Raw genomic sequence first — 19,632 nt, forward strand, 5'->3', positions numbered from 1 at the left:
TCGACCAGTGTTGCCAGGTAAAATATTTTCCGTTTCGTTAAGAAACAAACCGCAAAACTTTTGCCCGGCAACACTGGATGCGTCATTAGTTTATGTCGTCATAGACTCACCATTTAAACAAGTAGCATTGTTACGAAATAACTGACATTCGTTGATAGAAGTGTTTTCCGACTTTCGTATTATGACGTATATAATCCGCAACAATCTACCATTCCGTTCTTTTGTGACGTCATAGTATTAAATTTCAGAAGCAATATTTCTAGAATGATTAAATTCCAGAAAACGATTCGAACTTGAGATTCTCGTTAACGCAATCGACTATGACGTCACAAGTGATTTTATGAGACGAACAATAATATCTCGAAACACTCGAGACATGACGCGATATTGGGTGAATTACAATCCTAAGTACGTCTACAACACTCGTAAGAAGGCGTTGCAATAAATTACAATAAAACTGAGTTATATAAACATTTCATCTTGATGAAATCCAGGGCGGATTTTGTAGGGCCAGAGCTCATATAACAAATTCTCATATAACTCAAATAACAAAGCAATTCAATTTACTACAATCTGAGTTATGATATCTCACTACTGCCGGAACGCCGTTCTGGTAAATTGAAGGTATTTTTCAAGCTGTTATAAATAGCACCCTGGCTCAAACATAAAGCTAATTTAAACCTCTAACCCAAATACAATCAGCAGAGTACAGAGGTATAACTACTTGTCCGATGTAAAACATTATATAGTAGGGTGGAGAAAGAAGGAACGCCCTAGCTTTTGTCTCTTTTTTTATTCTGTTTGGTAGTAAACAAATAACATTCAAAGATGTATAAAAACCGTATCCTCGCACGACTCCTATAGACCGTTGTTTAATTGTTTAAAACAAGATCAGGTTGTTTGGAAAGTATTTGAAACGGTGTTCCAACTACCCCCACCCTACTATATAACTCTAAAAATATAAAACATTAAAAATACGATCCCACGCTGCCCTTGCTATTATTCATGAACTTCTTATTAATCAATCCACGAACCCTTCACATTATTACCCAACCAACTATATATAGCAAGTTATCAACTGATTGACTTTTATATTAATCAGCTTGGCTCAACTTAGTTAAGACAACAAACTTTACAAAATCTTTTAAGTCGCATCTTTCGCTTCGTAAAAAGGACTTGAAAATTTCGCACGGGCGAACAAGAGCTTTGTATAAATATGGGCTAATTATATCCCTGGTACAGTTTAGATTTCTTCGCCTTCAAGCACCCTACTTGAGTTTATTCTTTGTCCGGCTAATTGTTCTACACGGCCGGCTAATTTAATGTCTTATTTCAAGTGTCCCGAAGCCGTTCTTTACCACGGTAATTTATCATCAAGAGTTCCACTTTGCGTTCTATGTTCCAGACAGTCAGTCGTCGGCGCAATATACACAACACGTTCTACCTCATACATTTCTTTTGTTAATTTTCACATTAGCTTTGCTCTATAACTAAGACGAGGGCTTATGCATTGGGAGATTCATGTTTCGCCAACTTGACTGTGAGCATGGGCGTGGCAACTTTGAATAGGTCACTCAAGTTCCCACCCACGAGGATATAAATGACCAAACCAACCAAAACGTCTCCTTATATATCCCCACACTGCAATTAATAGCTTCAGCAATTTGCTTATAATCCAACAAAACTACGATTGGAAAACCCTAACTTAAATGCAATTACTGTTATTACTTAATCACTCTCCATCTACAATGCATTGTATTTTATTATAATTGCCACCATTTCACCCAATATATATTTTTGATCCATGTTTTACCATCTTGCGGTTGTTCGGTAGTTGTGATGTCCGCCGTTATCGGGAGATCCAGATCTGCTCCTGCTTCTGCTCTTGCTCCTGCTTCTGCTCCTGTCGGAATTACTGCTGTTATTTCCGCTCTTCTTCACTGGAGATCGGCTCCTTGACCTTCCTCGGGATCTGCTTCGAGGAGGATGCGAGTTACCCGAATCCGAATCACCATTATCCGAGTCCGAGTCATCCGAATCCGAGCATGAGGAGTCATCACTCCCGGAGGATCCACTTCTGCTTCCTGATCTTCTTCTTCCTCTTCTGCACTTACGTTTTCCTGCACTGGTAGGAGGGGGGTTGGTAGCTTGTATGGGGGGCAGGGTAGGGTTGGGGGGGATTGGTCGTGATGTTACTGGTTCTTCACAATCTGCGTACAGAGTCATTTTTTAAAACTACCATAACTACCTATATTGAATATATTTATTTGCGGTAAAATAGATACCGTTAGCACACAATATCCCATATTTCATAATCGCACTTTTAACAATTAACAACGCTTTTTTAGTGTTACGAGGGTTTGGTTATATAATTTTGTAAATATTCTTTGTTTGCTGATATACATAACGATAGAAGATAATAACAACAAAATATATTCCTACCTTCAGTTTCAGAGAATGGATGACATTGCCGTGTCCTTGTTCTTGTACTTCTATATGATGAACCATCAGAGCTACATTGTGACCAAGCTGACCACTCACACCTTACGGGTTGAGGTTGGCAAGCTAAATAATGAATTGTTTTAAATCAAGACCTGGAGCTTATTAAGGTATAGCATAATTTCTTTATTTAAACAACACATCGCTTTACAACACATAGGGCAGAATATTTTTAAAATGTTGGGGTAGTGCGGTCAAACTCTGGTTTACATTTCAGGTCACCCGCTATTATAGACTCATGTTAGTCGTTCAGTGTTGCTATGCTATGGGTTCCGCATGCGGCAGCGAAATCCGGGAAAAACGGACAAAACGGACGAATTCCGGATACTGTGTACAGCCACCTTAAGATACAAAAATATAGGCGGCGACTAGTTTAGTCCGAATGAGGAACAACACCCCTGGCCATCCATAAAGAACATTACATGTTACCTCTAACTTGTACAAGTTCTGGGCAAGCAGCGCCGTTTCCTTGCGGCGATACTCTGATTGTTCGTGTTCGGAATTGACATGAATTGTAGGTTGGATAGGCTCGGTTATATTCACACCGACTCCATCGGCTCCAACGGCTTACAATGCAATCGCCTGCACGAAAGAGTGTGAAGTTAACGCAATACTTTACAGATAGCAAAGGCATGTTGGGATAAGGGGCCAACTTAAAATCGATGTTTTAATGGCGTGTTTCGCCGTAACACCTCACCCATATAGAATAGAGTGTACATACACAATGTTCGAGGTAATGAGCCAACTTTGGCCTAAATCCCGGGTCCCATGGCATGCCTCGCCCTAAGGCCCAAGCTCTCGCCCATGTAGAACGTACACGTTAAAGTTGGTTAAACTAAAAAGTTAGAATATACTATATATCCCTGACCTTTCAAAGTCGCTTGCATAAACAACCTCTAGAAATCGTGAAAGTAAATCGACTTACGGTCGTTTGGCGAAACGTAGTTGCTTCCCCATGCTTGCACAGATCCACAAACAACCAACATAAGAGCCAGGACTGTAAACTTAGCCATGTTTACCACTAAGATGAATACAAACTTCAGTGTACCCTTGTAATATAGGTGCGACTTATATACCGTATACCTGGCGTAAAGTCGTGAGTATTTTACATCAGAATTGCGATGATTAGGTTTTAATTACACTTCGTACGCGTGTCTAGTCGTTCCATTGAATTTGACGAAGAGTGAAATTCAAATCATTTGGCCAGTAATGACGTTGAGCACATCACGACTGTGACGTCACAATATGTATTGTAAACCGCCGGCTTTGGTCTAATTGGGAATAAGGGCCTTGTTATAACTCGACAGTGAGCATGAGGTGTATGAATACACCATGTGTGTCTGGTGTATAAGAAGACACCCATGTTATAACTTGACAGTGAGCACGAGGTGTATGAATACACCATGTGTGGCTGGTGTATAAGAAAACAATCATGTTCCAACTCGACAGTGGACACCATCATGTTATAACTCACGGCAGCTAAATTAAAAAATGCAAACTAATCATTTTTTTTAATTTTCCACGCATGTACCTTAAATGCGTCAAATTTGCAAAGCGCAATGTCATCTAAACGCGCATACAAAGCTTTTTTTTAATCAAGTGTCCCAAATTATGTCATTTAATTCAATCGTATACAAGACAAGATATATTAAACGATCAATTATAACAATTTTCACGTCTTTAAGTCATTGGGCCATTCTTTCCTCGGCATTTAACTTGTTTTTGTTTACTTAAAGTGCGCGCGTTGTTTAAAACTTTGTAACACCTTGACCTTTATTAGAAAAGACGCCGTTTTTGAAATTCGTTTTAAATTTAATTTGCAGAAACCCACGCAGTAGGTTGGATATATAAAGCCGTAGAATGTTCCAGAATTCAAGCAAGTCAGGTTCACAAACATGGCTCGTTTATTCACTTTCATAGCTTTGCTGGTTGTTGCCGTGTGCGCAGTAGACGCTTGGGGAAGCAGCTACAGACCTTATCGACCAAGATCTCGTAAGTAACATATAGCTCTGTAAACTATGGTATAGTAGTATATAGGGTAATAGCTTTATAGTTTATACTGTGCAGCTCTATGCTCAACTGAAAAGTAGCTCCAAAGCACAGTGCGACATATTATATTGCGGTAAATAGCTGTATAGTATACCATATGCGTATACTGCAGTAAGGTGGGGGGAGATGATGGGATACCTTTAGGACGTAATAATCAAATATCCTGATCGTGTTATAAACAAATAACAACGGTCCATGAGAGTCGTGAGGATACGGTTTTATATTTCATTGAACGTTCTTTGTTTACTGACAAATGGAACGAGAAAATAGAATGAAAACGTGTTACATCTTCCCCCACCCTATTTAATACTGTATATACCTCTATGCTTAACTAAAAGGTTATTTTATTATTGTTATATTCACTCAATAGGCAACTGCGTTGTAAGTTATTGGAGCAGATGGAGTAGTTGCGGTCACAACGGAGCTTACCCATCTTACACTTCATGCCAAACCCGTACACGACATGTGAGAGTGACGCCTATTGGTAATGGAGCAAGATGCCCAGCTCTAGTTGACATCAGAGGTAAATGGACGATGCTATCATTAATTGTGGGCGTATGTGTCCTTGGGCAAGACCCTTAACGGCAATTGCTCCAACCCAGTGGTCACTAATAGGTTGTCTAGACTTTGTGGGTACTTGTTTTACTGTTTGGATGACAATTTCAAGTTTAAAGTAATATACGTGGTAACTTGCATGCTTGTACTAACAGGTGTATGAAACAGAACACCCGTGTTCCATTAAGTTCCATTTATTCATTAACCAATCCCTATATAGGCTAACACACATACTGAAGCATTAGAACACAATGATTCCTACACTTTCTAACATAAGTTGTATTACAGCTTGCTCTGTGAGGCCTATATCCACATGCTACTGGTCAGGTTGGTCGCAATGCAAGTATAGCTTCGCATACGGGCGTCGAATCAGGACCAGGGTACAATATGGGACCAATGGACGACAATGCACTCCGTTCTCGGAAAGCGAAGGTAATTTAGTTCTAAATCTCGGGAGTCTGACCCTGACCTGGTGCTCATGGGGTAGAATGATTCTTGTGTAAAAATATATTAAGGATCTGGTGCTACGAAATGCTTAACAGAGAAAGGTCTAACAAATATGTAGTAGGGTGGGGAAAGATGGGACACCTGTTCATGCTATTTTATCTTCCAATTTGGGAGTAAGCAAAAAACATTCAAAGGATTATGAAACTGTATGTCCACAACTCCCATGCACCATAGTTAATCGTTTAAAACACGATCAGGATAGACGGGACATCTTTAGCACATAATATCTAAATATCCTGATCGTTTTTTTTTAAATAATTAACAACGGTTTCTTGGAGTCGTGAGGATACGGTTTAATAATTCTTTGAATGTTCTTTGTTTACTACCAAATGGGACGAGAAAGTAGAATGAAAAGGTGTCCCATCTTCCCCCACTTCACTATATATTTCGCCCAAATGGCACCGTTAGTATCTTATTATGCTCATGTGTTCCATAGAATGCAACGAACCCAACCGCCGCCCCATTCCTCCTCCAAGATCGATCCCTCCATTCCTTCCCACTGTTCGCCCTCCACCACGTAACAATGGGAAACGAAGATGCAGAAGAGGAAGGAGACGATCAGGGAGCAGCGGGTCCTCCGGAAGCAGCAACTCATCCTGCTCGGATGACTCGAGTGATGATGATGATTCTCATCAACCTCGGAGGAGATCGAGATCTAGGAGCAGATCTTCATCTAGAAAGAGGAAAAGTGGGAGCAGCAGCAGCGATTCGGATTAGTTCGGATAAATTCGGATAAATTCGGATGAATTCGGATGAATTCGGATGAATTCGGATAAATTTTTAAAAAATAGTCGTAGACTTATATACCTGGTGTAATGGTGAAATATATACTCAATGCATTGTATATTAGCGTGTTTATGTCTCGTTGTATTCCATACGAGGTCATTAAGCCAGAAATGGTCTATTACCGCGTGGTACATTGCTGCGGTCCGCCAGGTGGCACAAACATGTGACGTCAGCTCCAAAAGACTGTAAAAGACTCGACGGTTGAATCAGAAAACGAGTCGGTTCACGCGGTTAGTGCCTACAGCACGTGTAGTGCTGTGCAGACTCAATCAAGATCCGTTAAGAGTTTACCCGCCAAGTAGACATAGTTCCTACCCACCATTTTGTGGTTAGGCGTTGAAGTTTATCCTTGTTGCCCGTGTACATTGCATCAGTATCGCCCTTGTGTTAATAACCGTGGTAACAAATAATCAACAAACCAGTTATTGTTAGTTAGTCAGCCACGAACGAGGAGCAAAACTAGACTTAGCGGCAAATCTATCAACACGCAGACAAATTAGTATATTTCTGTGACCAATCGGCACAGATAACATCGCTAGATGCTAACGCCAGAAATCAACAGCTGACACAAAGAACCTTCTGACGCAAAAGTCACAACAAAGAAACTACTTCCGCCGCACGCACTGAGCTAGGCAGCATTACAACACAAGCGGTGGCGATCATACCAACGTAGGCATGACGTCAGGAATCACTCAACCGTGAAGGCGGTCAGTAACTAAGTGACGCACACCATGTACCATCACCCGACCTTGTTTTCGTATTACAAAGATAGAGTTCACTCAGTTCAGAGCATTTGTTTCTTGTTTATAAGAGTGGCGTTAAGACCTCATGCTATAGAAGTAATTGGTGATGTAGTTTGTTACTCTTGTATTAGTATATCCAGCTATATAGATTACAGACAATAGCTAGAATCTACGGTAAAGCGTAAACAACAGTATATGGTTGCGTATTGTTTGAATCAAGAAAAGCACTTTAAGCCTGTGTTTACTAACCCGTGGCTAAAGTAGGTCAGGTATGCAAATATTATGTAAAAGTCAATGTATATATATTGTAGGTTGGGGAAGTTGATCTATGTTATTCTCTTTTGTCGTCTCATTTGGTAGTAAACAAAGAATTTTTACCGTATCCTCACGACTCTACAAGAGTTGGTAATTGTTAAAAATCACATAATGCATATAGTTATGTGGGGGAAGATGGGACACCTTAGGCACATAATATCCGATTATCTTGATCGTGTTTCAAACAATTACCAACGGTCTATAAGAATTGTGAGGATACCGTTTATAATTCTTTGAATGTTCTTTGTTTCATACAAAGTGGGACGATAAAATAGAATGAAAAGGTGTCCCATCTTCCCCACCCTATATTATATTATGTGCTTAGCATCTCCCATAATGCATTATACGTTGTCAATACCTGTTAGATATGGACTGTCCGATTACCTTCCAGTACATTCTTATATAAAGCTATATATGACAGCGTATACCTCCATGCCCATACCACTAAAACTTTACGAGCATGGCCAGTTGTAACGATCGTCATTTTACGATCGGGTTGCGAACTTACATCGAAATAGCAAGCGGTAAACATCCAGTGTGGAACATTTCGATATTGAACCAGAATCAATATAATGATTGTTTTGAGGCACAGACAGACACTTTTGTTTGTATTTGAGGATGGTTCATTAATGAACGTTGTAATTATCCTCGCGTGGCGGGAAACGTCACTCGTTATAACACGGTGTCCTATTTCAGAAACCTCGTGCTGAGTTATGAGTTTCTACGTTTATAACTTTGTGGGTGATTGTGTTGCGTTTTTAGCTTCATTATTGAATATGACAATTTAGGCTACCTATTATCACCCACTAGGTCGAAGCAATTACCGTTTAGTGTCTTGCCCAAGGACACATGCAATATCAACTGTGAGCCCATGAACCGTTATTCTGTTAAAGGGCCTAAACACACTCAAATGTACATCGCTTTAATAGATAGAGTGTGTTTTTCTAATTCCAACGAGACCTTACTTGTTTTAGTCGGTTCTGTATAACCAAAGATATTCCAGCTCAAACACCGTGAAATTCATAAAACTGATTTGAAAGTTGCGTGGCGAAAAAATTGAGAAGTGTACTACCCACGTGACAAATCACGTCACAAAATTGTTGAAGCGTGGCCGCTCTCATTCAGAAACACTGAGAAAGGCGAGAGGCAGTGTTTTTAGCGAAAAACGAGAGAACAAAAAAAACGCAAAAAATCACAAAAAAACGCAGGTTTCGCTTTTACGAATGAACCAGTCACGTGACTAGTACGTTCCTACGTCACAATCACGAAGCTCGTAGTAAGAAAAGGATAGCGCTAGAGATCACTGTTTGAGGACGAATATCTCCGCCTATACTGGACCAATTTTAATAAGCAAAGTATTTTTGGAATCAATAAAACAGTCGCTTTATGAATTTACCATAAAAAATAAAAGTGACGTGGGGTGTGTTTAGGCCCTTTAAGGCGAGCGCTCTCTGCTCTTTATCTTAGCGCGTTTATGGTTGTAATATGAGACGTACAACATCTGCATGCGGTTCCCACATTATAAGGATATTGCGTGTTCCTAAATTTATCTTCATTTACTTAGAGATAGTGTTAGAAGCACTGCTTGCTTACTGAATAAAAACAGCATCGATTTATGCGACATACGTCAGAATATAGAAGCGTATAGTTGTAAGTATGATCTGTATTTTTGTTTTAAGGTAATTTGATGGTGACTCTATTCTGTATAGGTGTGTTCTTAGAAGCTGGTATTCAGGTCAGAGTTGGCCCATTACCCCAATACATGTTTGATATATACCCGGTATGCTACAAGAGGTTAATAGATTGTAATACGAGTGTCTAGAATGAGGTTCGTGTACATTAATAAAGACTACACGAAAATGTGACCAAAGGAATATATTTAAGTTAAATGCCTAATATTGTCAAATATATATAATAATAATAATATACAGTAGGGTGGTGGAGAGGGGACACATTTAGGCTATTTTAATAGTAATGTACTTATGATGATGTGTCATGATAATGCATTAGTTTTTTAAATGCGCTTTTCAAGTACGTCATACGGTTCGAAAAGTTCTCAGTAACATAAGAACAGTGCGTGATGCGATATACTCACGTGCGTGATATACTAACTGTCTATGCGCTTTTTACAGTAGCACACATGGTGTATTCAAACGCCTCCTGCTTGCTGTCAAGTTATAACATGGGTGTCTTCTTTATACACCAGACACACATGGTGTATTCATATACCACATGCTCACTGTCGAGTTATAACATGGATGTCTTCTTATACACCAGACACACATGGTGTATTCATACACCTCATGTTCATTGTTGAGTTATAACATGGGTGTCTTTTTCCAGCAAACACACATGGCGAGATGACAGACATTCATCAATTCCGAAAACGATATGCTTACCAGCGCGAAGAAGGAATATCTGTCAATCTAATTAAACAAGAGATCGGAAAACTTCGGATTCCGAAACGTCGCGAAGTTGGAAGATTTATATTCAATATTTTTCCTATATTGTCATGGCTACCACAATATAATATCAAAGAATCCCTAATCGCTGACGTCATATCCGGGATAACGGTCGGTGTAATGCAAATACCTCAAGGTTTGAATCTATGTTGGCTTAAATACTGTCTAAAATATCTTAAATCTCTACGTGGTAACTCGTAAACGGGCATGAGGTTGTAACAAGCAGAACACCCATAACGACTGTCCTTGCCTCGCTACGCAATCGTTCATATTGCTGGTACGCAGAAGCCATCCCAGCTTATAACCAATTCGATCATAGTATAAAACTTCGTCCTAGAGAGTTTGTGCAATTAAAATCAAGCTTTCTTTTGCAACCACCTGCCACGTAAACCACGTGTGGCCGAACTTACCCCTCTCATTGATATTTTAACACAGGTATGGCGTATGCATTACTCGCAAACCAACACGCGGTGTACGGACTTTACTCAGGTTTTTTCCCTGTCCTTATATACTCAGCTCTCGGCACTTCAAGACATTTATCAATGGGTAAGTTACTTGGCATATGTTACGTCATAGTGGGTAACGCGTTGAGTATTGGGGTGAAACAGACATGTGCCATGACACAGCGCCTGTCGCTGTCCCAGAGGATACGGTTCGAAGCTCGAACATGTTTAGGCAAATGTGCCGTGGCATTATAGTTAACGACCGTTGCTCTGACCCAGTGGTCGCTAATGGGCTGACCAAGACTTCAAATTACCAGCCATACAATAGAAAAACAACCATTTACAAAGTTAGATATAAGTGGTAACTCAGAAGCAGGCACGAAGTGTATGAAACAGAACACCCGTGTTATAACGACTGTCGTTGTCCACCATGAGACGATAAATAAGTCACATTCATTTAATAACCCATTTACCTTAACGCAGGCACAAACGGCCTAACAAGTTTAATGCTTGGAGCATCCGTTGTGTCCTTGGTACCTGACCCCATACTTAACCGCAACAACACATCGCATGAATGGGACAATGTTTACAGTCAACGTATCATGTATGCTGCTGCTATGTCGTTTATTGTTGGATTGCTGCTGGTACGTAATAAAGGGCTGTTTGAACGTGTCTTGCCTGCATATAAACAGGGTCGGGGTAATGGTGGCATTTTTACCATTATACACGTATCCACAAGATTAGTAAGGTAACGTTGTTTTATATTTATTTTCTTAAATATAAATTATAAAAACAACCAAGATATGAATTAATAGGAAAACGGCACGCTATGGACAAAAATATGGGAAGACGTCGTGTTTGTTGCTTTCTGAATTAAAAAAGAATGATGTCATATTTTTTACGTGAAAATTACGTTTTTTTTACAATTAGGTGCGATTTTGAAACAGGTTGAATTAGATTTTTATTATTACCTAACCTTTATTACGTCACAGATTGCATTCAGCTTGTTCCACCTTGGTATTGTGACGAAACTATTCCCTCGTCCATTAATCAGCGGATTCATTTTCGCCGCTTCCGTTCTTACTATGATATCACAGTTGAAAACATTGTTTGGGGTTTCGGTGAGAAGCTACTCCGGACCTCTCACTTCAGTCTACGTAATAAAATGACGTCATAACCCAATTATGGCGTAGTAAAAGATATTTTCAGGTTGTGCGTGACGTCATTATACAGCTGACGTCATTAAACGCGTTCGGAAAGGAAAGAACCGCAGCCACCGTGGTACTCTCCCTAATTTGCATAATATTTCTGGTTGGTGTTCGTATCATCAACGACAAGTATCGACGTCACTTCCCGTTAAACATTCCAATACCCGGGGAAATTATAGTGGTGGGTATTCCCCTTATTCATTACCCTATTTAACGTATAGTAGGGTGGGGTAAGATAGTTTATGTTCTGATTTCCTTGTATCGTCCCATTTGGTAGAAAACAAAGAATATTTAATGACTAACATAACCGTATCCTTGTTAAATTCAAAGAGCTTTGGCAATTGTTAAAAACAGGATTATGAAATTTGAGATATTATGTGCTAACAATATCCATATAGCCTCCAATAATCTACAGGTTGTAAACGATACGCAGATGTATGCTTGTCTATTGCTACATGTTTTATATTCATTTTATTTATTCAAAGGTTATCGTCGGAACAGCTGTGTCGGGTAGGGTCAATCTAAAAGATAAATTCAACATTATCATAATCGGGGAAGTACCGAGAGGGTAAGTTTGCAATATGAGTATTGTGTATACAGTAGGGTGGGAAAGATGGGACAAATTTCTCGTCGTATTTGGTAGTGAAAAAGAACATTTGGAGAAATATAAACTAGCATTCTTACGACTCCTGTGGACCGTTGTTAATTAATTAAAACACGATCAGAATATTTGAATATTATATGTGCTGAAGGTGTCCCGTCTTCCCCCACCCCACTATATATATTGACACCCATGTTATAACTCGACAGCGAGCATGAGGTATATAACCCTTATCTCCCACAGTCTACCTTCCCCCGCCGTCCCCGACCTCTCAAAAATTTCCTCAATATTTGGTGAATCGGTCGCGATCGCTATCCTTGGTTACGTCATAGCTGTCTCATTGTCTCAAACATTCGCGGAAAAGGCGGAATACACGATCAAACCGAACCAGGTAAAGATATCTATAGTTTGTGCGGCAATATCTAAAACACCTGCCATTAGATCTTCTGGCAGTCGTTTATGTTGTAATTTGACCAACGTTCCGTCTGCGCTCCAAACTAATGTGTATCATCAAAAGTGCTCAAAACGTAGGTCGGCTATGATTCTTTGGGTTATAATTTTAAACACAATAAACTAACTTATATAATTTCTACTTTGAATGGATTAGAATAACCGTGGCGAGCATCAGCGACAGTCGTTATAACGCGGGTGTTCTCTTTCATACAATTCGTGCCCGCTTATACTACAAATGTATGTAACTTATTTGTTCTCGCGTGGCGGGACAACAATAGTCGTTATAACACGGGTGTTCTGTTTCATACATCTCTGTTACGTTTGCAGATGATTGTTTTTTATTTTTATTATGTTTTTGATCACAGGAGATGTTTGCCATCGGGACAAGTAACCTCTTCGCTTCTTTCTTCTTCTGTATTCCTTGTTTCACTGCGATGTCAAGAACTTGTGTACAGGTATAATTGTGTGGGGTAAAATGACACAGCATTATTCTGTGGGGTAAGATGATACCTTTACCACACAATTGAACTATGGGGCCTTACCCATTTAGAATAAAACATTATTCGTAATATCATAGCTGATACACAGGATCAAAGAATGTAGTAATCACTATAGTGCTGTGAACAACTCCCAGTGTTTAGTGAAGTCCTGGAGGAATATATTTGAATAAAACTCTGTAGGTTTGATTTATTTATAAACCTTGTATACATAATGCTGGTTTATATATAATGTAGTTTGAAAGTGGGGGGAAGACCCAGCTAGTTGGATTCATATCCGCGCTTCTAATGCTGCTTGTTCTTTTGGTTATTGGGCCTGTGTTTCAGTATATACCAAATGTAAGTATACTGCGTGTTCATATTATGTATATTATATACAGTACACCGTGGTTGTCACCGTCATATCCACAGTCTTGTTGTTGTTATTGCAGTGTGTGGATAAACGGAAATGACTCTTGTGTGCATTACCCTTAAACGGCAGTTGTTCAGACACACTGATTCCTTATGGACTAAACTTCAAGTCATACGTTACAAAATATAAAATAACCACCCACAAAGTTACATAATACGTGGTAAGTTGCAAGCGAGCACGAGGTGTATGAAACAGAACATCTGTGTTATACAACTATCACTGCCATACTAAGTCTAATTGTAATTGAATCGTTTTAAACACCAGGCTTGCCTCGCCTCTATCGTAGTTGTTGCTGTTTGGAAACTACTTTTAAACGCTCGTGACGTCAAAATATATTGGACCAATCAGAAGCTAGATAGCATGCTGTGGTTGGCAACCGCGGTTTCAACGATTTTATTGGATATTGTAAGTCACGTGGTGCTTTGTATTATTACGTATAACTACGTAACATTCATCAATTCTTCAAAAACGATAGCGAATAAAAAGCATAGAAGAAGGGAATTAACACCAAAACGACAGTCTGAATAAACGATAAGGTTAAAAATTAATCCATAAAATGTCGTTGTCAAACCCAATATTAAAAAGGCGTATTTGTCAAACCAACTAGAAAATATACGTGGATGTTAAAAGTGCCCGTTTAAACTCAATTTCCCAAATAAAAACCGTGAAACCAAACAAACCGTAAAAACACAGTGTTTTGTATAGTTGTAACTATTAACTAAACTTGATCATAATTTATTAATTAACGCTGAGATAATTAATCTTTATTATTTAAACTTTATATTTACAGACTCTCGGTTTGATCGTCGGCATCTGTTTTGCACTGCTTTGTGTCGTCATAAGGAGCAGTTACGTCACACTCAGAAAGTTACGTCATATTGACGTGACAAACGTTTACAGAATTGACGGTTATTACAAACAGGTAAATCTCTCTTTTCGCCCTAAAAAAAATATCGTCTTAAAAGTCGGCGCATTGACACAGAGGCATGCGCGCATGCCTCTAGCCCTGAATTTGCGGGTTTAAAACCCGATGCTGCTAACATTATGAACGTATTTGTCTTTGGGCAATATACTTAACAGCAACTGCTCCAGTTCAGCGGTTCTTTAAAACTTACCCATCAAGTTACATATGACTCGTAACCGGGCACGGGGTGTATAAAACAGAGCACCAGTTTTATAACGATTGTCGTTGCCGCTATGCGCGAGGGTAAATAAGTTACGTTTATTCATTTTTTGTAGGAAGTAGAAAATGGGGACGTCACGAATGATGACGTCACCGTGCTGCAATTTGGCGCTCCTTTGAACTACCTCAACAGCGCCAACTTGCGTAAGGGTTTAATAAAGTTGATCGGCGTTGATCCGATTGCGGAGAAATTACGACTGAAAGTAGGTTTCGTTTGAATATATAGTCTATTGTATATGGGTACTACGTCAGCACACCGGGAGACTTGGAATTTAGAGCATAGAGTTGGTCCATTACCCCAATAACACTGTGTATACGCATTATATTCTATATGGGCCTTCGAATTAAACCTTGTTTTTGTAACAGGAAAGGAGAAGAAATGAAATGGATATGACTGAAACCGGTGGGTAGTTGGTTTGTTTTATGGGATGTGGGGTCAGGGTTCAAGTCTCACTGCGGGGGCAGAATATTTTTCGGTTCTGTGGCTCCATTAACGTATAGGAAAGAAAATCTTTGTCTTGTTTCAGGGTGCGTTGTGACGCAACAGAGGCGGTATGTTATTCTAGAATGTTCTGGAATGACGTCAATAGATTCGGTGGCAGTCGCAGTGTTTCAGAAAGTAAGTGAGAAATTCAAACGTATTTTAATAAATAAAGGGATTTTCATAGTTTGGTAGTTTAGATTAATATCCTTGGAGGTAACTGTTTATTTATAAAGTTAAGAATTGTTTATTTTATTTTCTAAAATAAACTAGCTTAAAATAAACCTTACTAGCTTAATTTCTACATTCAGATTCTATAATTATCACAGTGATCACTGTATTAATACACACACGGTATGTATTAAACACACAACTCATTATTTAATTTTCTAACCAGACGTTATCCGATTATAAAGCGATTGACGTCATCATATTAATTGCGGCTTGTCCAGGTGAGAACGAATGTCTGAGGTTTTCAAACGTCAAATGAGGGTTTCTTAAGCTTTTTAGATTTGTTCTCTCTGAACAGTATTAAATCCTTAACGAACATTTTCAACCCCCTTCATAACCATTAAGATGAGAATGTCCTGATCGTGTTTTAAACGATTAACAACGGTTTATGGGAGTCCTGAGGATACGGTTTTATAATTCTTTAAATATTCTTTGTTTACTACCAAATTGGACAAGAAAATAAAATAAACAGGTGGCCATCTACCCCCATCCTACTGTATGTGTCATTCCCTTATACTTTAGAATCCGTTTTGGATACTATCGGTGACGTAGGTGGTCATGACGTCACAGAGGTTGCCTATTTATCCATAAGCGACGCGATTAAGGCGGCAAAATTAAAATTGGAAAACGGAGACGACTAATCACTGTGGAAGAATGGTAAGTTATGTTTACAACATAAGTTGGCATTACATTCATTTATGATATGGTAAATTGTAAGCAGGCACGAGGTGTGTAAAACAAAACACTCGTGAAGTAACGACTGTCGTTGCCCCTCCATGTGAGAATAAATAAGTTACATACGTGGTAATTAAAGCGGGTACGAGGTGCATGAAATTAAACACATAAGAGGCATAAGTTCACATAATATTGGCCCTTTTTTATTTGCAACGTATTAAATATAGTTTGATCGACTTGCAATAGAAGAGCATTTTATTAAGCACCATACTATCAAAGTTATGTTTACTAGATGCGCGCGATGCCCTTGAGGAATTGAAGCGACGTAGAACAGTAGGAAACATTGCATTAGAAAATTAACGCTACATTAGCTATATTTAATATTCCAACGCTTCAATCATCGTGATCTGCCTTAATTGGTTCCGTTTATGCGTACTTACTTTCATTTATTATTATTATTATTGTTATAAAAAGGCGCAACAAGCTCAGTTTGCTATAAAGACACGGCAGCAAATACAAAATATGGTGGATAAATAACTTTTAAAAGTTGCTCCAGTACTTAAGTTTCATATATTGATTTTATTCTATATGGGTGAGGTATGCTTCGCCAAACGAACGTGGATTTAGACCAGAGTTACCTCATTGCACGATATAATTTATGTAATGACGTCGATATTGCTTTCTTTTAATACCTTCATAATATATTCTCATAAATACGACTTTGTATATTTGATTTATTGCGGTTGTATTACGTCGATAAAATTATGCAGGCCATGCTCACATGTATTACAGGCAATGCGATATAAACAAACTGGGATTGGGTGTTAGTGGTTAGAGATACTACTATAGTGGTTGGGGTGGGGCGCCGTCGGTTAGCTGGCTTATAAATGGACAATTCTGGAGGAACATCAAAAACAGACGTCCAATGGACGTTTATTGATGATATGAACATGGACGTTAACATAACTTTCTTCATAATAAAAAAAAACACCGGCAAATTAAGTCCTTTAAATTTGATGTCCGTCATGTAAAAGTTCCTTTCTTTAAACGGCCGAGTTTCAAATGTACCATTAATCTGAATCGCTACTGTCACTTCCTCTTCTGCGATACTTCCTACGTTTGCTTCCCGAATCCGAGTCTGAATCCGAATCCGAGTCCGAGGAACAAGAAGAACTGTCGCTAGATCCACTTGACCCGCTTGATTTCCTTGATCTCCGGCACTTACGCCTCGGTTTGGACGTCGTTCGCCGAATTTCTGCTAAAAGTCTGGTCGTTGTTTCTGGCAGAGTGGTAGGAGGGATTTCCCCGTTTCCGTTACCATTTCCATTTCCATTATTGGGCTCGGCGCATTCTGTAAAATATTTAAAGGGGCTTAATAATAATAATATATAATATATACTTACTTTTATTTTCTATTTAAAAACAGCAGCGAAGATTATAAAGTAGAGAAAACGAAAATACGATATATCACCAAAACGACAGCGGTCAAATATATAGAGTACTACGGTAAAAACTACTCGAGTAAAAACGCGTGGCTGCATGACACAACAGCAGTAAAATGTACCTTTATATCATGTATTATAAATTACCTTCGGTTTCGATTAAGACTGGGCACTGTCGTCCAGAACCACTTCCATGACGTGTCACCCTTCTTGTTCTGCTTCGTGACGTCACTCTGACGTAATCATCGACGTAGGAAGTGGTACACGTGGTCCACGACGACCACTCAGATACTTCACAGTCGATATTGGCTTCGCATACTGTAATGACGTCACCAGTTATAACTTTATGTTCGTTACGTCATATACACCAGGTTATAATGTTTAAATGGATATGATGCCGCTCACTAATTGGCTGTACAAATTGTCAAATATACGGAAAATAATCACCCACAAAGTTACATAACTGATAAGCGGAACAAGGTGTATGAAACAGAACACCCGGAACCCATGTTATAACCACTGCTGTTGTTGCCCCACCATGTGAGGATAAATAAGTTACATATACGTGGTAACTGAGTGCGAACACCCGTGTTTTATAAAGATTTCTCATTCCTATACCTTCGCGTTCTTTAAGATGTGGGCATTCGAACGTGTCGCCTCCGATTACGTTTCTCTTCCTTTCTCTAAATCCTCCCTCGCATCCTGACCATTGTTCCCATGCTGACACGTCACAAGTGTGGGGTTCAAAGTTGGGGATGCATTCTATGCAACACAAGTCAATGTATTAACACACAACATCATTTAACTTTTTGAAAACGACTAAAAATAAAATTATATAGTAGGGTTGGGGAAGATGGGATACCTTTAAAACATAATATCCGAATATCCTGATTGTGTTTTAAACAATTAACAACGATTTATGGAAGTCGTGAAAACGCGGTTGTATAATTCTTTGATTGTCTTGGTTTACTACCAAATGGGACGAAAAAATAGCACAGTTTTTCCATCTTTCCCCACCCTACTATACAGGGACTTACCGTAACCGAAGAGACAAAATTATATTATTCATTCATTCAACAGCTCAGTGATAGGTGAAATGTATCGAAAAGAGTTAAAAACCGTCACTTTTAAACCTATACGATTAATCAATAGAGCGTAATACCGATAGTAATCGTTTCATTATAACACGATTTACATTTCTTTACCTTCTGTTTCAATACGACGTGGACATGGTCTCCCAGTTCCTCTGTTTCTGAACAATATTGCTCTGTTACGTATCCTCACAAACCTCCAGTCATTGTAGTTGCCGAAATATCGGAAGTCAAACACACAATGTCCCCAAGATGACCATTCTCTTAGTTGGCAATCGACTGAAATATGTTATTGTTTATACCTCGTGCTCACTGTTGAGTTATAACATGGGTGTCTTCTTATACACCAGACACACATGGTGTATTCATACTCCTCATGCTCACTTTCAAGTTATAACATGGGTGTCTTCTTATACACCAGAAACACATAGTGTATTCATACATCTCATGCTCACTGTCGAGTTATAACATGGGTGTCATTTTATACATCAGACACACATGGTGTATTCATACACCTCATGCTCACTGTCAAGTTATAACATGGGTGTCTTCTTATACACCAGAAACACATAGTGTATTCATACATCTCATGCTCACTGTCGAGTTATAACATGGGTGTCATTTTATACATCAGACACACATGGTGTATTCATACACCTCATGCTCACTGTCAAGTTATAACATGGGTATCTTCTTACCGTTAAGTTCCCAAGCGTGTGTTAGTCCCGAACACAGTAGCGCGACTACAACGCCCAGTAATACTAGCTTCATATTACAATCCTAACCCTGTATACTGTCCTACTACTATCCTGACTATAGAATATATACGTAGACGCAACCTACACGTATTAATTACGTGAGGTGTGTTTAGAATAATTGGGCACGGCTGGGTTCGCATAATTTACTATGATCTTCTGTGGTACGTCATTAGGTGGGTGTAAATTCAGCAATATATTATGTAATTATAATAAATACGTAGTAATGCTTGGCCAGTTATGT

General features: G+C 39.0%; 4 protein-coding genes across 8 annotated transcripts; 2 read left to right on the plus strand and 2 right to left on the minus strand.

Annotated features, from left to right (window-relative positions):
- Positions 1–1,744: 1,744 nt before the first annotated feature.
- LOC149725324 (uncharacterized) lies at positions 1,745–3,558 on the minus strand. Its single transcript, XM_089892585.1, has 4 exons — positions 3,425–3,558; positions 2,929–3,081; positions 2,443–2,565; positions 1,745–2,210 (listed from the first exon to the last, which is right to left on the minus strand). The coding sequence occupies exons 1-4, from the start codon at positions 3,510–3,512 to the stop codon at positions 1,810–1,812; spliced, it is 765 nt and encodes a 254-aa protein (XP_089748711.1). The 5' UTR covers positions 3,513–3,558; the 3' UTR covers positions 1,745–1,809.
- A 755-nt stretch (positions 3,559–4,313) lies between these two features.
- Positions 4,314–6,379, plus strand: LOC149725325 (uncharacterized). Its single transcript, XM_089892586.1, has 4 exons — positions 4,314–4,491; positions 4,919–5,071; positions 5,392–5,535; positions 6,047–6,379. Exons 1-4 carry the CDS (start codon positions 4,395–4,397, stop codon positions 6,325–6,327), a joined length of 675 nt encoding a protein of 224 aa, XP_089748712.1. The 5' UTR covers positions 4,314–4,394; the 3' UTR covers positions 6,328–6,379.
- A 2,595-nt stretch (positions 6,380–8,974) lies between these two features.
- On the plus strand, positions 8,975–16,819 carry LOC149725326 (solute carrier family 26 member 6-like). 5 transcript variants are annotated; one of them, XM_089892575.1, is made up of 18 exons: positions 8,975–9,104; positions 9,798–10,052; positions 10,352–10,462; positions 10,843–11,003; positions 11,352–11,516; positions 11,569–11,748; positions 12,053–12,135; positions 12,412–12,559; positions 12,987–13,076; positions 13,356–13,457; positions 13,795–13,935; positions 14,321–14,452; positions 14,770–14,916; positions 15,080–15,116; positions 15,241–15,332; positions 15,592–15,646; positions 15,948–16,082; positions 16,393–16,819. In XM_089892575.1, the coding sequence occupies exons 2-17, from the start codon at positions 9,815–9,817 to the stop codon at positions 16,064–16,066; spliced, it is 2,001 nt and encodes a 666-aa protein (XP_089748701.1). In that variant the 5' UTR covers positions 8,975–9,104; positions 9,798–9,814; the 3' UTR covers positions 16,067–16,082; positions 16,393–16,819. The 5 variants fall into 5 exon arrangements, with proteins under 5 accessions (XP_089748701.1, XP_089748705.1, XP_089748704.1 ...); XM_089892576.1 differs by having other exon boundaries at positions 9,005–9,133; XM_089892577.1 differs by lacking the exon at positions 8,975–9,104 and adding an exon at positions 9,169–9,282.
- LOC149725327 (spondin-1-like) lies at positions 16,817–19,491 on the minus strand. The gene is made up of 5 exons (XM_089892584.1): positions 19,332–19,491; positions 18,748–18,912; positions 18,161–18,304; positions 17,690–17,860; positions 16,817–17,451 (listed from the first exon to the last, which is right to left on the minus strand). The coding sequence occupies exons 1-5, from the start codon at positions 19,402–19,404 to the stop codon at positions 17,171–17,173; spliced, it is 834 nt and encodes a 277-aa protein (XP_089748710.1). The 5' UTR covers positions 19,405–19,491; the 3' UTR covers positions 16,817–17,170.
- Positions 19,492–19,632: the final 141 nt, after the last annotated feature.

The sequence above is a fragment of the Ciona robusta genome, chromosome 14, assembly GCF_009617815.1.
Source record: "Ciona robusta chromosome 14, ASM961781v2".
NCBI classification, from domain to species: domain Eukaryota; kingdom Metazoa; phylum Chordata; class Ascidiacea; order Phlebobranchia; family Cionidae; genus Ciona; species Ciona robusta.

Bases quoted from the DNA above. Each gene is read 5' to 3' on its own strand.
- LOC149725324 (XM_089892585.1), bottom strand. From the start codon at position 3,512: ATGGCTAAGTTTACAGTCCTGGCTCTTATGTTGGTTGTTTGTGGATCT. The intron at 3,082-3,424 runs GTAAGTCGATTT...TCTTTCGTGCAG, and splicing joins CTACGTTTCGCCAAACGACC to GCGATTGCATTGTAAGCCGT. The intron at 2,566-2,928 runs GTAACATGTAAT...TTCATTATTTAG, and splicing joins AGAACTTGTACAAGTTAGAG to CTTGCCAACCTCAACCCGTA.
- LOC149725326 (XM_089892575.1), top strand. From the start codon at position 9,815: ATGACAGACATTCATCAATTCCGAAAACGATATGCTTACCAGCGCGAA. The intron at 11,749-12,052 runs GTGGGTATTCCC...ATTTATTCAAAG, and splicing joins TACCCGGGGAAATTATAGTG to GTTATCGTCGGAACAGCTGT. The intron at 15,647-15,947 runs GTGAGAACGAAT...CTTATACTTTAG, and splicing joins ATTAATTGCGGCTTGTCCAG to AATCCGTTTTGGATACTATC.
- LOC149725325 (XM_089892586.1), top strand. From the start codon at position 4,395: ATGGCTCGTTTATTCACTTTCATAGCTTTGCTGGTTGTTGCCGTGTGC. The intron at 4,492-4,918 runs GTAAGTAACATA...TTCACTCAATAG, and splicing joins ACCTTATCGACCAAGATCTC to GCAACTGCGTTGTAAGTTAT. The intron at 5,536-6,046 runs GTAATTTAGTTC...TGTGTTCCATAG, and splicing joins TCCGTTCTCGGAAAGCGAAG to AATGCAACGAACCCAACCGC.
- LOC149725327 (XM_089892584.1), bottom strand. From the start codon at position 19,404: ATGAAGCTAGTATTACTGGGCGTTGTAGTCGCGCTACTGTGTTCGGGA. The intron at 18,913-19,331 runs GTAAGAAGATAC...AACATATTTCAG, and splicing joins ACACGCTTGGGAACTTAACG to TCGATTGCCAACTAAGAGAA. The intron at 17,861-18,160 runs GTATAGGAATGA...ACGTCATTACAG, and splicing joins ACATCTTAAAGAACGCGAAG to TATGCGAAGCCAATATCGAC.